This window comes from Chinchilla lanigera, unplaced genomic scaffold (assembly GCF_000276665.1).
Source record: "Chinchilla lanigera isolate Chin_1 unplaced genomic scaffold, ChiLan1.0 scaffold00142, whole genome shotgun sequence".
Lineage (NCBI taxonomy): Eukaryota > Metazoa > Chordata > Mammalia > Rodentia > Chinchillidae > Chinchilla > Chinchilla lanigera.
In genome coordinates, this window is record NW_004955543.1 from 1,487,304 (window position 1) to 1,501,541 (window position 14,238).

Consider the following 14,238-nt stretch of genomic DNA (forward strand, 5'->3'; position numbering starts at 1 on the left):
GTGCATCAGGGATCTGGGATGACCAGTTGCTCTCGAGGAGCAACAGGCCACAGGGTCTCTGAATAAATACTAGAACCTTGGTATTTATTCGTTAAGGAAAATGGTGAGAGGATTGCCGTTTGATGAGCTAGATGAGTGGTGAGGCTGGTGAGACTTGTAACAGAGGGAACAAAGCATTTTGTGGAGGGGCAGAACAGCCAGATTTAGGTTGTGGTTAATGAGTAACCTGCTTTGTAGCCAATTCTGGGAAGAAATTTTCATCTGGAATCACGCAGGCCTCAGCAGAGATATTATTTCATATCTTAGCCCCACAGTATCACAGCTCGTCTTTCTGAGTGCAGCCATGGCCATTGATAAGAAACAGTGCTAGTGCATCATCAGCTGCCTGCTTTCATGAAGATACATACACTACCGCGGCCAGACTCACTAATTAAACTGGAAACCAATTTAGGGAAGTCATCTCTATGCAGCTTGCACTGCTTGAAAGTAAGCACAATCACACTTGGGCCTGGGGGAGGGTGACATCGTGGTCCTCCACACTTCACTAAGAGAATAGTAAGACTGGGCGCTGCTTGGTTTTGGCAGTGAAAATTGTTTCAAAATGGGTTTCATCAGGCAAGCTTTTTCAAAGTGCATAATAGGGTCATTACTTTGGATACTGATGTGAGATTTTTGCAAAAAGGGAAGACTGTCTAGTAGAGGAAGATTATGACTGAAGGAAGATGCATGGAAAAGCACATTTTTTCTTTTTAATTTTTACTTTTTATTACTATATGCTTTCAGTACATAATGATTACATCCTTCGTGGGAGCTGGCATGTACATAACACATCTTAATTCTTTTTTCATCCCTTTCCACTCCCATCCTCCCTGCCCATCTCTTGGTCTCCTTCCTTTTTGCAAAAGATCTATCTCTTTTGTCCTGTTCTCTATCATTTACGTTGCTCTTTATTTATATTTTGGGTCTCTCATATGAGAGAAACCATGCATGTGTGTCTGATTTATTTCACTTAAAATTATGATTTCAAGATACATCCATTTCCCTACAAATGACTCAAGTTTATCCTGCTTTATGGCATAACATACTCCATTACATATAAATGCCACAATTTCTTTACACAGATTTGTCTTGGGGGAACTAGCTGACACTGATGAAGGCTAGAATAAGAGAAGAAGAAGAGAAAGATCCTTACCGTGTCTTGGACTCATCTGGTTAAAATCCTCTGAGTCATTATCTCCCAGGAAGAAAGTTGATGTAAAGTTCTTAACTGATATTGTCTGTCTGCTTTCCTCATCCAGAACTACAGAGATAAAGTGGAAGGGTGGAAGGGAGGGAGAGGGGAGAGGAGGTGAAGGGGAAAGAAGGGAAGGATTTTTCATATTTACTGAACATTTATGGAGCATCTGTCTTGTTTAGTCAATGCCAGTCAGTGTGGGGACAGGCCGTGGAGACTCTCATTTGACCACCACCGCTCCTCCATGATGCTTTTCGTACTCTCAGCTTCCTTACAGTGTTGGTTCCATGTCTTCCCACAACCGCACCTCAACTTTCTCTGTTTTATGAGTTATTCTCTTTTTTTGACACTCAATACAAGTGGTTGTGAATAACAGCTCTGGCCAGGGATAGGAGGGAGGAGGACGGGAAAACTTCCACTCTCCACCTCCATTCTGTTACTTCATTTCCTCACATGACTTTTGTCTAGACTTGAGCCTCTAGGAAAATGCTACTCTTTTACTCAAATGTCTCACCCATACCCAGGACATTGGAGGAGTCGTCTTCTGCCCACCAATTTACATGCTGTATAGTTCAAGTGCTCAGCTGTCCAGTCCTTACCCAACCAGGGATCCTTTACTTATCCCATAGCCACAAGCTGCACTGCTAAATCTAACATGTGTATTAATGGAGCAGATTGAGGGTCAGTTATGACAGAATTATGGCTATATTAGATTAATCTGTGCTTTACTACTTGGGAACTAACTATAGAAATAGATACAAAGAGGGCATTTAATTTTCCACAATGCAGAAGGGAGATTTCCTTTCATTCTTAAAAACATGGATGAGGTTGGAACTAAAGGTACCAAGGCAACAGATGGTACCATGGTTAAAAGTCAAAGGCCAGCAAAGAAACTTTCTTGCTATGGGATTTCTGCTGATTCAAATAGCTCAGTTACAATATACTTGCTCTTACACCATTTGTGATCTGTTTTTCAAAGAATCATTGTGAAGAAGTAGTCCCCCAAATGCTGCATTAAAAAAAGGGATTTGAGAGAGTTTTCATACTGAGTCAGAAGCTTGGAAATTTTTGTAAGCTTTAGGGCATGACAATGTCAGAGCCAGCAAGGCTACTCTCGGGACCTTTAATATTGTGTGAGACCTGCAGAGATGAACAGCATTTCCTTCTAAAATAGTCAGAGGCTTGGCAGTTAAAAAAACAAGAATAGGTAGGAAAAATTCCATGACGGGGTGGAGGCTGACAGAGATCTGAGCCATGCCACTTAGCACCTGTAATTGTTTAAGATGAGTGTTAGTTCCAAAAATAAGCGAACAGCAAGGGTTGAATGCTTGGGAGGGTTAGATGCAACATGAATATAGAAACTAGTCTTGTTTTCGTAGTGAGCTCACAGTAGGGAGATAAGTCAAACATCCCTTGAAATATTCTCTTTTCTCTACCTCAGTTACCACAGCCTTGTGCCTCTTACCTTGTTCAACCTGGAATATGATGAGTTTCAAGGATTTCTGGAGATTCTGGGCCTTCTGGGCCAGCTCCAACTTGCTCTTGGCTATGTGGTCTATTTGAGTGTTTAAGTGTTTTCCATCTGCCTTGCCACTGTCTGAATGGAGTGTAGTACTTTTCTCAGCGGAGGTACCTGCTGCATCTTCAGCCAGGACATCAATTAAGATACTGAGCTTATCATACATTAAGTCACTCTGTAAGGGGAGAAAGGAGATGGACATCATTATGAGGAACCAATGTGTAACAGAGGCAGGATGGGGTAATATGAGGAGGGATGGAAAGCTAATAGCTGGCCAGAAATGCTGAGCACAGAAAGCCGCATGTGAAGAGATGAAGTACACGGGCAAAGAAATATATAGGTAGATGTGATGAGAAAACAAAAAGATGCTGGGAGATCAGACGTATCATTTGTTTCTGAGCAATCTCAGTCAACACTGTTTGTTTCCACATCTTGCTTGTGCTATGTCACATGGCAAACTTCAGGAAAAATATACATTTCTGGATGGGCATTGTCATGGGCAAGCTCCTATGGAAGTGGATGTATCTCTGCATGGATATTGGTGGTGCCTTTGTATGGGTGTGCATGTTTGAGGACATACATTTGCATGATTTCTGCATTTGATTCTATATTCTATCACTTAGTAGTTTGTGATGTGAGGCAAGTTGCTTAACCTCTTTGTTCCTCTATATTTTTGGGCAGTTGTGAGGGTTAAGTGAACTTACATGTTAAAAACACTTAGAACAGTCTCTGTCACATAATACATGCTGTGAGTGTTAGCTATTGTCATAGAGGTGAATGTGGCCATATTTCTAGTGTGTATTAGTATATACATATTTTCAAGCATGTTCTGGTATACAACCATGCCTAAGTATGTTTGATGTACATTTGTATGTAGTTGTGGGTAGATACTTGGCATATGTCTAGGTAAACAGCACATGTGTGTGCAGAAATAGCGCCATTCTTCATTTAGCAAAAGATGTAAGGTGGTGAAGTTGGACTTCCCCATCAAGAAGGCTTACCAGCTGACTCCTCCTTATCTTTCCTTTATAATTTCCCTTGGGAAGTACATTTGCTTTCCTTGACTAGGGGAACCTGACTGCATCAAGAGTAAAATACAAAAATAAAGAAACTTACTTTCAAAATCACAGACTCTACTGCTGTATTGTTCTGTTTTATATATTTCCAGGTCTTCACGATATCAAACACAAAATCTTCCACTGCTGAGCACAGGAATCTGGGAAGGTGAGACAGATGGTATGATATGACATGGACACTGAGGTCTAGACTCCTTCTTTCCTAATGTAATCAGTCTCTTATCTTCCTTCTCTTTCTCTGTCTCTACTGATCTTTTATCCCTTCTTCATTGTTCTTCTCTTCATAATCTCCCTCTCTTTTCTTTATGTTTTTTTTTCTGTACCTATGGTGACACATGCACCATCCCCACATCAGTACAACTTCATACCACTTCCCAAGTGAAATATCTAAAATAGGATGACTAGCACATCTTAGTCTTAATTCTGAAAGTCCAGAAAAGTAAATTGCTTGATTCAACTTAGGTCAGCTTTTCACCCTGGGTCAATCAGCTGTGGTTTAAGGGCCCTTCTAATAAAAAAAAACAAAACAAAACACAGTGACACCAGGACAACTCTGCTGTGGTGAATGTTTCTCAAGGGAGAGTGTAGTAAACTGGGCAGGATACACCCATGGAGTCCTGGGAGAAATAAATGACCACATATTTAGAAAGGGAAATGCATTGCTTAGGTTGTGAGAGAAAAGATACGGATAAGTATTGCAAAGACCTTGCCCAGTATCAAAGATAGAAAGCAAGATTTTTGTGTTGTTGAATGATCAGGAATCTTGTGTTTCCCTTCTGTAACCTTCCTTCCAAATACCTGGCTTGAATGTTTTTTGGTATTTTGCTTGTTTTTGTTTAGATTTTTTGGTGAGCAGCAAGAGGCCTCATCTCAATCTCATCCTTCTTTCCTAATATTTCCATTCAGGAAGTTTGGAGGTTTGAGTTTGGAGAAATATTATTTGGAAAGATGAGCACATACATTACTTGGCTTCGACGTGCCAGGCTATTGAAATGAACCCCATAGCTGACCAAGAAATAGCCTTTGAAGGGGCAAAAATACCTCAAAGGATGGGAGCTAGAGGAAGACTTACCTGGTTGCAATGATCATTTCTGTAGGGTACTTGGCCTTCAAGATCTTGTTCAGCTCAGTGGTTGCAGATTCTAAGTGTTGGATGGCAGCAGTCTAGGAAGAAAAGGAGTGCTCAGCCCCAGGATATTTTGCTTTAGTTAAATTTTTAATTAATGAAGTTTATTGGTACATTTCAGGTGTACACAATGATCGCATTCATCATAGGGAACTTGTACCTGTATATGATATACTTTAATTTTTTTCCCATTCCCCCACCTTCCCTTCAACCCCTATTCCCCTACTTACAAAAGCTGTACTTTCATTTTTCCTTCTTTTCTCATTTTTCCTCTTCCTTCCTTTCCTACTACCCCCTCCCTAGATTCTTTTTCCATTTGAACATTTTCTTGCTATTTCATACTATCAATTATACATTTTGGTCATTATTTACACTTTTTGTTTTTCACAACAGAGAAACAATGTGATATTTAAATATATGTGTCTGATTCCTTTCACTTAAGAATATGGTCTCAAGTGCATCTATTTGGCTAGAAATGTCTCAAACTTATCCTTCTTTATGGCAGTGTAGTACTCCATTGCATAAAAAACACATCTTTTTTTATCCATTCATCAGTTAAAAGGCATTTGGGCTGTTTCCAAGATCTAGCTATTACAAACCGTGCTGCTATAAATGTGTGCATGTATCTTTATCATATGGTGCTTTTATCTCTATGGTATGATGCTTTCAACTCTTTCAGGAAGATACAGAGAAGGGGAAGAACTGGGTCAAATGGAACCTCTAGTCCTAGTTTTTTGAGGAATCTTTACTGATTTCCACAGTGGTTGCACCAGTCTACGCTCCTACCAACAATGGAGAAGGGTTTCTTTTTCCCTACAGCCCCACCAGCATTTTTTGTAGGTTGATTTCTTGATAATGGGCATTTTTTTGTGGGGTGGGACAGAATTTTAGTATTGTTTTAATTTGCGTTTCTCTCATGACCAATGATGTTGAATATTTTTTCATATATTTATTTGCCATTTTTACTTGTTCATCTGAGGAGTGTATATTCATTTCAGATGCTCATTGTAGGATTGGGTCTTAAAATTTGGGGAGATCCAACTTTCCTGAGTTCTTTATATATTCTAAATAGTGGTAATTTGTCTGAGGAACAGCTAGCATAAGTTTTTCCCACATTGTGGTTGGGGACCACATATTATAAATTGAGGCTGGGCTCTGGAGGCCTTAGTAGAGACTATAATGGTCCTGTGATGCTGGGACACTCCAGGGAAAGAATACACCAATTTCAAATCACCACCACCCTCTAAGGCATCTGATACTCGCTCCAATTATTGTGTACCCAATAAAAAGTGACTAGCTCAGAGTGTCACTGTCTTTGACCACCCTGAGGCATTGACCTCCCAGCCTCTCTGTTGTGCATTACTAAATTTGTCTGTTTATTATTTTATCTTTTTGCTGTACTCCTCAACAGGCAGTTGGGGATAGTGACCAAGTCCCCGATAAGGGCATCCTGATTAGGACTGAGAAGGAAGATCCACCAGAGTGGAAAAAAGAGAACTCAAGATGGTGAGAAGACTCCATGGGACAAATTGAGAGAGGTTCAAGAGGAAGTAAAAGCTACTTGGCCATGAAAAATTTTCAGTTACCTGGGATAATGGGGCAGAATTTGCCAGTAAATGAACAAAGATATATACAATTGTTGCATATGTTATTGAAGCAGGCCAGAGCTTGAGTCAGTATCCGCAAATTGACAAAAACGTTAGATGAAATTGTGTTATGGTTTATGTCTGGGTGTCCCCCCAAAGCCTCATGCAGCCATGTGGCAATCTTTTAAAGTTTGATTAATTAGGGGTGTGAGAGCTGCACCCGCCCTGGGGTGGATAGTTTGCATATGTAAGGGAGAGGAAAAGGGTGCTTGAGGTGATTCCTCCCCCATTCCGCGCTGGTGTGTGTGGTTGCTTTGCTGTGTTCTGCCGCCATGAGCCGTAGCCCTCTGCCATGTGCCACTCTGCCTTATAATCTGCCAAGTACGGACTGAAACCTCCATGAACTGTAAGCAAAATAAACCTTTCCTTCCGTAATTTTGGACGTCAGATATTTTGTCCCAGCAACGAGAGAAAAGTAACTAAGACAAATTGTTATATATAATCAGTGGTTTCTGCAGGCAGAAACCTTGGATATTCACAACTGGGATACAGTGGGAGAAAATTGAAAGACAGCTCATGGCAGAGGGGAAATTTTCTCCTGAGACCTTTTCAACTTGGGACTGGTGAAATTTGTTTTACATCGGCTAAGTATTAGTACCCTTGAAGTTCCTGTTCCAGAGCAGAACAATGGAGAAAAAGTGTACAGAAAAGAAAAAACTACCCACTGTGTCACTGGTCCCTGGCAGAGATCTAGGGTCAGATGAGAGTCATAGAGAAACCCCATGACCCACACCTCCAGAAATTTTAGAGGCTTGTATATGTGCTAGTGATGCTGAGGTTGTGAGTTTGCACTGCTGAGGAGGTGCAAGGAGCCCGAATGCCTGCTTTGTGAAAACATCATGTTGGTTGTGGTGGGAGTTTTGGGCTGTGAGCCCCTTCTCCAGCTTCTTGCAGTGCCAGGTGTTTGTACCTTTCCTGTGCCCCTGCCTGCACCAAGCATCAGAGTCCCTGCTCTCCCCATGTACCCAGCCGCCACTTCTATTATTGAATGGTGGAAACACTGGTGGGTCAGTGGCAGAACCATGTAGCAGAGAGGTGGCTTCCCCCTCTGCTTTCCCTGGCCATATTTGTCATGGTGATATATGCCTGTAGTCCCAACTACACAGGATGCAATCCACAGACAGATCCCTCATTCACAAATGGCTGCAATTACTGTGCTTCAGTTGGCTTTTAAAAATACAAATAACAGGCCCTTAAAGGAGTCAAGGCCACAGAAAATCTTAAAAATTATCCAAAGGCTTGTCAAAATGTAAAAATTAAATCTTATGTAAAGTTCAATGCTAACCCAAGCTATGTTAAGTCTTATGGAGGAAATTACACAAACGCTGTTAGAACAAAAACAAGGTCTAAGTAAGTGACAGAAGGTATAGAGGTGACTGAGCTAGAGGCTGACCAGAAAAAGAGGGCACAGAGTTGTAAAAATTCTTTTTCTTGTTTCACACATACACAGTGATTTATTAAGGCATTTAAAATACATACACATACATAGACATAATTCACATTTCATTAGAAGTAAAGCCAAATTTTTTAGAGCTTTATAAAAGGCAGAAAAATATATAGAAGTTTTAATGAAAGCCAGTAGTACTAATGACTATTAATAAGTTATCATTAGTGTAGCCTTCCATTTATAGACTCCCTCGAATACATACTGCTGTCTACACAACCTATCCAAGAAGTAGACGGAAGCTGGAGCAATAATAATATAACTATAATAACACACCATAAATTCAAAGGAACTTATTTATTATTCTTTACTCTTCACCAACCCCTTCCCAAATCCCAATTGTAAAATAAATGAGATCTTTGACTTCACTAAAAATTAATATTTGAAAGTGGAGTCTTCCTGATACTGGACTAGATCACTGCCTACTGAGTTTTCTGAAATTCTTTGAAATACAGAAGATACAGACCAAAGAAATTGAATGCTATTTGAGTATAAAAAACATACAATCTGGTCTAAATCTGTGAAGTGGGTGCCACAGATGGTTGATAATAATTATACAAAATTTAAGTACTGAGGAAAAGTCCAATACAATTTTTAAATTGTTCTGAATCTAACTATTTGTTACATGAATCTTGTAAAACATTGAAACTGTTGATATGAATTTTGCCTTTATAACTACTTTTTGTTTCAGATTCCATCTAAATAAGACAACCATCAAAGTTCCTCAATTCTTAGATAATTCCCTGAATTTCATATTTAAAAAGTACATTATCTATTGCATTGAGGATGCTTTATTTATTTAAGGGGGGAGCACATAAATTAAAAATTTTGTCATTTGTTTCTTATAGAGATTAGAGCCTCAGCCCCAGGGGCATCACAGGAAATTTTCTGAAAGGAATATTCTGATGGATACATAATGTCCACATTTATGTTTTAGAAGTATTTCTACTGATGAATTATTAATTTTAATTTTATGAATTTTAAACAATGTATACTTAACAGGAAAATATTAATAAAATATTAAGTTTTTAATATGTAATGAGTGTTTAGAATAAACATCCCATTTTTAACATCAACTGTTTGCTTACTAAATCTAAAAAGTAATAGTAGAAATAAACTCCTATGTGAACTACAATGAAAATGCAAATAAAACTCTACCACAAAAATGATCTTTAAAGCCAGGCGTGGTGGCGCATGCATGTAATCCCAGCCTGTAATCCCAGCACTCGAGAGGCTGAGGCAGGAGGACCATTGCAAGTTCGAGACCAGCCTGGGCTACAAAGTGAGCTCAAGGCCAGCCTGAACTGCATAGCGAGACCCTGTCTCAAAAAACAACAACAACAGAAAACAAAACTTTACTTCAATTATGACACCTAATGCAGTTTTTTCACGTGAGAACAGCATGTTCCACACACAAATACCTCCCCCCAGCATGTGTTTTGTTTTTCTGTCTTCTTTGGTAGGACATACTTGACATCTTGCTGGTCTTCCTGTTTCTTATGAGGGTCTTGTGATGTTTCACTTGTTTGTTCACCAGTCTGCTCCAGAATTTTTTGCAGAATTCTTCAGGCAGATACATACTATTCTTCCTCTGTTGTAATAATTTATCAATTCCAGTCCCAATCCTCTAATAAAATTTCTCCAGGATATTTTGTGCTTGGTATTGTCTTTGTAAACTATGAAACTAATTATGCCCGGTATGTTTAGGGTTGAGTAAAACACAATCATTGGCCAATGCTTTGTTTTTCAAGTAACGTCATAGTTGCTGCAGAAATCATCATTTACTTTCATTTTGTTGTAAAATGTCATTTCTCGCTTCAATTTTTTGGTTTCTTTGGAGACAGTGTCTCACTATGTAGTCCAGACTGGCCTTGAACTCACTATGTAGAACAGGCTGAACTTCACCTCACAGGATCCTTCTGCTTCAGCCTCCTGAGTGCTGAGATTACAGGCGTACACTACTACGTCCAGCTTCACTATCAATCTTATCATCACAGTGTAACATTGACTGTATCAATACCACTTTGCTGTTCTTCGCCATATAGGAGGCCAATGTTAAGTTTTTGTGAAATCCAAAGACTGTACGATACATTTCTCTTCTGTGAACTTGCAACATTTTTTCAGGAATCTTGGTTTTGTTCTTCCAAACAGTTCCTTGCTGGTCAACTGATGTTCTTTCAGCAAATGTAACAGCAATGAATAACTAGTGAACCAATTCTCAAATGTGACATTTGGGTTACTTTTTAGTGTTTTTTTTAAAATTTATTTTTTGGGGGTTACTTCTTGAAATAGGTGCAACAAGTCTGTTTACAAAGTCAGATGGTTTATTACTGCACAAAGAAAGATTTCTTGGCTGAGTTCCAGGATAAATTTCTGAATTCAAGGTGTAAAATGTCTTCACATCTACAAAGGCATATATATTTCTACCATATTTGGAAGGCTTACTTGGCATATATTGCCAAAAACTTCAACAAGCACAAAATGATGCAAGTTGTTCATAAGTTGTCATATATTCAGACAGTAAATTGCTCAACAGTTCAAAATAAACCTTTGAAAAAATGAGCAAATAGCAGACAAATTGTTGGAATTTTTCTTTTGGGAGGTTCTTTTGTTGTCAAAATGTAGGCAATTTTAAAGGAAACCACATCTCTTGAATGTCACTATTGTTCTAAAAACCTCAACACAAGCAAGTGTGGTGGCTCATGCCTGTAATCCCAGCACTCGGGAGGCTGAGGCAGGAGGAATATTGTGAGTTTGAGATCAAACCTGGGCTACAAAGTGAACTCAAGGCCAGCCTGAACTGCAGAGCGAGATCCTGTCTCAAAAAAACAAAGCAAAACAAAAATGCCCCCCAAAACCCCACCTCAATGCCCCATCTGTCACTTCTCCATAAATCCTTTAGACTCTTATGATTAAAATGATAAAGTCCTGCTATGAAGGCTTTCAGTTCATATGAGGTGTTATGATTAATATATATTGTTGAGATTGCTATTGATGCATATAGAATGTTTTACTTGTATTTCATTATTAGTGTATCTCAAAACATCCTGTAGCATATCATCCAATACAAACAATTTCAACACTGAATCACAGTATTGGCTTTCCATCCAATAGGTTTCACTCCTGGCAAGGACCTAGTAACATCTTTGGAACCAGTTCTAATGTTGGATCATTCAGGTATACATGACAACTTTGTAGCATCTTGACTAAATACTTCTTTAAATTACTGTTTTCTTCCTCATCTGGATCAAGGTCTCCATTCTGTACTTCTGTCCTATCTTGCTAACTTCTTTGGCTTTCATGATCCAAGTCACCCTCAGTAGCCAACTGATCACCCGCTTTCAACCTCCTCCCAAAGCTGTAAAAGTGAATTTTCATGCGATATTGCACTGAACTGGGCTAATTTTGAACCTGGCAAGTGAAAGAGGAGTAGGAGAAAACATTCCTGGCTCAAAAGAATCAAAATAAGTCACTGTCTAAGAAAAGCTACAACAGGAAAACCCAGCGGTTAGGGATATTATAAGTAGAGTCCAGAATTCTAACTGCCCAGTATTTACATCTTCAGTTTTCAAATTCTCAGCATGCAACTCTTTAATGACCAGGTAGGCGATGGCCAGGAGGAAAGCGAGGAGGACATTGAACAGCAGCGAACAGAGAAGAGAGAGCACAGGGACGGGCCAGCGCCAACTTCAGGTGCCCGTGGCCACAGGGAAGATGATGTTGCACTTGTCCACCAGCACTGGCAAGCCGTCAGTGCTGGGTGGAAGCAGCCGGCCCCTGTAGGGCTCCAAAGATGCCTCGGCCAAGAACTCTGCCTGCAAGTCGCGGGCCACCTGTTTGCCACCTTCCTCTTCGTCCACTTCACACTGACCCCAACTTTCCCCCTGAGTGAAGATGGAATTGACAGGCTGAGAGAACGGGACTGGGGTGCCCAGCCAGTGACCCCACCACCCCAGATATGCCCTGCTCCCCACAAAAGACATGGTGGGAAAGACCGATTGACCGTGGAGGCAAGCCTGCCAATGCCCCCTGCAAAAATTCTTGAGACAAAATAAAATACAAAAAGTGATTATGAGTAAAAGATTTTCATTTCTTCTAATTCTTATTACAGTAGATCTCTGTTAATTGATCTGCAAAAAGTTCTGACTAGTCCAATTATAGTTGCAAATTTAAAAACTATAAAAATTATTATAATTTAACTTGGCCAAATACATCTGAATGCACTCTAGCTTTTTAAATGCATTTTATGTGTGTCTGTCTGTCTGTCCAATGTGTAACTAGTTATCCTACTTACAGCTGTTTTGTTTGAGCTCAACAATTTTTCTTTCTTTTTGCTTTTTTTTTTGGTACCAGGAATCAAACTCACAACCTCATGCTTGCCAGGTAGGTGCTTTGCCACTGAGCTAAATCCCCAGCCCTACTTTTTGCTTTTTTTATCTTTTTGGATTTTAAAAACATTTCTCTATAACTTGAGCTATTTTATAAATGTCATTAGAACTAAGGACATGCTTCTACCCAGATTTCCAGCTGATCAAAATGATGTCAAGATTGGTTTTACAAATGTAATACATATTTTTGTCTGTGTACAGTAACGAGAATCTTTCATTGGTTAAAAAGAGTGTTGACTGTTATGATCTAGCTCTCATTGGTCATCAAAAGTTTCTTAAAATAATTAAATGGGGACCCTTTAGGCTTAGGAAAACTGTAGGACATGACTTTCCTTGGTCAAAAAGGAGCAGCTGCCTGGAAATATCTTATTCCAGCCTTTGTTCCTTAATGGAGCCCCAATAATTTCTATAGTCTTATGGGAGACACACCCCAATGAGCATTGCTAAACATATTATTGTAATAGGTTTATATTGGTCACCATCGAAAGGTTAAACTTTCTGTGGGTAAAACAATAAGGTTTCATTAATGGATGCTCTTGGTACAAAATTTAATGAAGAGACAAAGATTTCCATACAGCTATGGCATTCATTATTACTAATCTCATGGTGTATTAAATGTATTCATGCCTTCCAGGTGTACAAGTTTGCTAAAATGTGAAAGGGATTATTATGGTGATTATTTATGTTAATAACTTTTTTCTTTTAGACTCAGATATCTCCCTTTCTCTTGTGTTCAGCTACTGTGATAGGAGGTACATATCAAGCCAACGTGAGGTCACCAGTCAAATAATAGTTTTTGTTTTGCAAAAAACTTATGCGAAAGATTTTTTTTTCCAGTATCAGGAATCGAACTCATGACCTTGTGCTTGCCAGGCAGGCTCTGTGCCACTGAGCTAAATCCCCAGCCCCCAGATATGTTATATCTATATCTCTCTGTGCTATATTAAGATGGCCATTTAAGTGTGTTACAAAAATAGTGTTATCATGATTGTTATGCTGACAGACTGTATGTAGCACTCAATCTCAAGTTTTCTTTGTAAAACTTATATAACTGTTGTTTGTTAACATTCTGTAGAGATTCAACTACTATAACAACCATAACTGATAAAATTAATAGTCTTCTGGGTACTTTATATTTTAAAGTCCTTGATATTCAGATAAAATCGTAATAGTTAAGCTCACTGCTTCCACTTCAATGCTGATGTCACTGATCTCTTTAAGGTGTTCAAAAACTAAAGGTTAGAGACCAGAACTAGAAGGGTAACTGGGCCAAGAGGACCACCAGTACTTTGGTCCTGGCCTTCCCAGGTCAATGAGAGAACCAGGACATGAGAGAACCTTTTCTATGAGATCTTACAACTTTGGTGAGTCACTCAACCTCCTCACCAAGGAGATTGCTCGACCACCAGATGACAAGAATCAACAAGTGTACAGGGTGCCAAAAGAGTCACCAAGAGGGAAAAGTCTCCCATGCTTTTGTAGAAATCAGTATGGTCAAGCATGCCCCATCCTAATGGCTGATACTGACAGAAAAGCTGAGAGAGTCTCAATATAGTTCCCAAGGAATACCTGAGGAGACTTAACTGACCTTAATTAACCAAGAGTTTAATTTTGATTAACACAGATGTCTCTCTAATTTAGTCTTGACCACCCAGTGGAAAAGTGTAACCAAAAGATATATAAAACAGTGCCATCTGCTGTACAGATTCAATGCAATTCCCATTCAACTACCATCAGCATACCTCACAGATCTTGAGAAAATATGCCTTAAATTCATCTGGAACCAGAAGAGACCCAGAATAGCA

At 39.3% G+C, this 14,238-nt stretch overlaps 1 protein-coding gene and 1 pseudogene across 1 annotated transcript in view; both read right to left on the bottom strand.

The window, feature by feature from the left end:
* Window positions 1–14,238, bottom strand: part of Dgkk (diacylglycerol kinase, kappa) — a 132,774-nt gene that overhangs the window by 18,976 nt on the left and 99,560 nt on the right. Inside the window, exons 13-16 of the mRNA XM_005411355.1 lie at window positions 4,902–4,993; window positions 3,870–3,969; window positions 2,700–2,928; window positions 1,193–1,300 (exon numbers count right to left, since the gene is read on the bottom strand). Of these exons, the coding sequence (XP_005411412.1) occupies window positions 1,193–1,300; window positions 2,700–2,928; window positions 3,870–3,969; window positions 4,902–4,993 (529 nt within the window). The remainder of the gene's footprint in view (window positions 1–1,192; window positions 1,301–2,699; window positions 2,929–3,869; window positions 3,970–4,901; window positions 4,994–14,238) is intronic.
* Window positions 11,420–12,028, bottom strand: LOC102021392 (annotated as a pseudogene).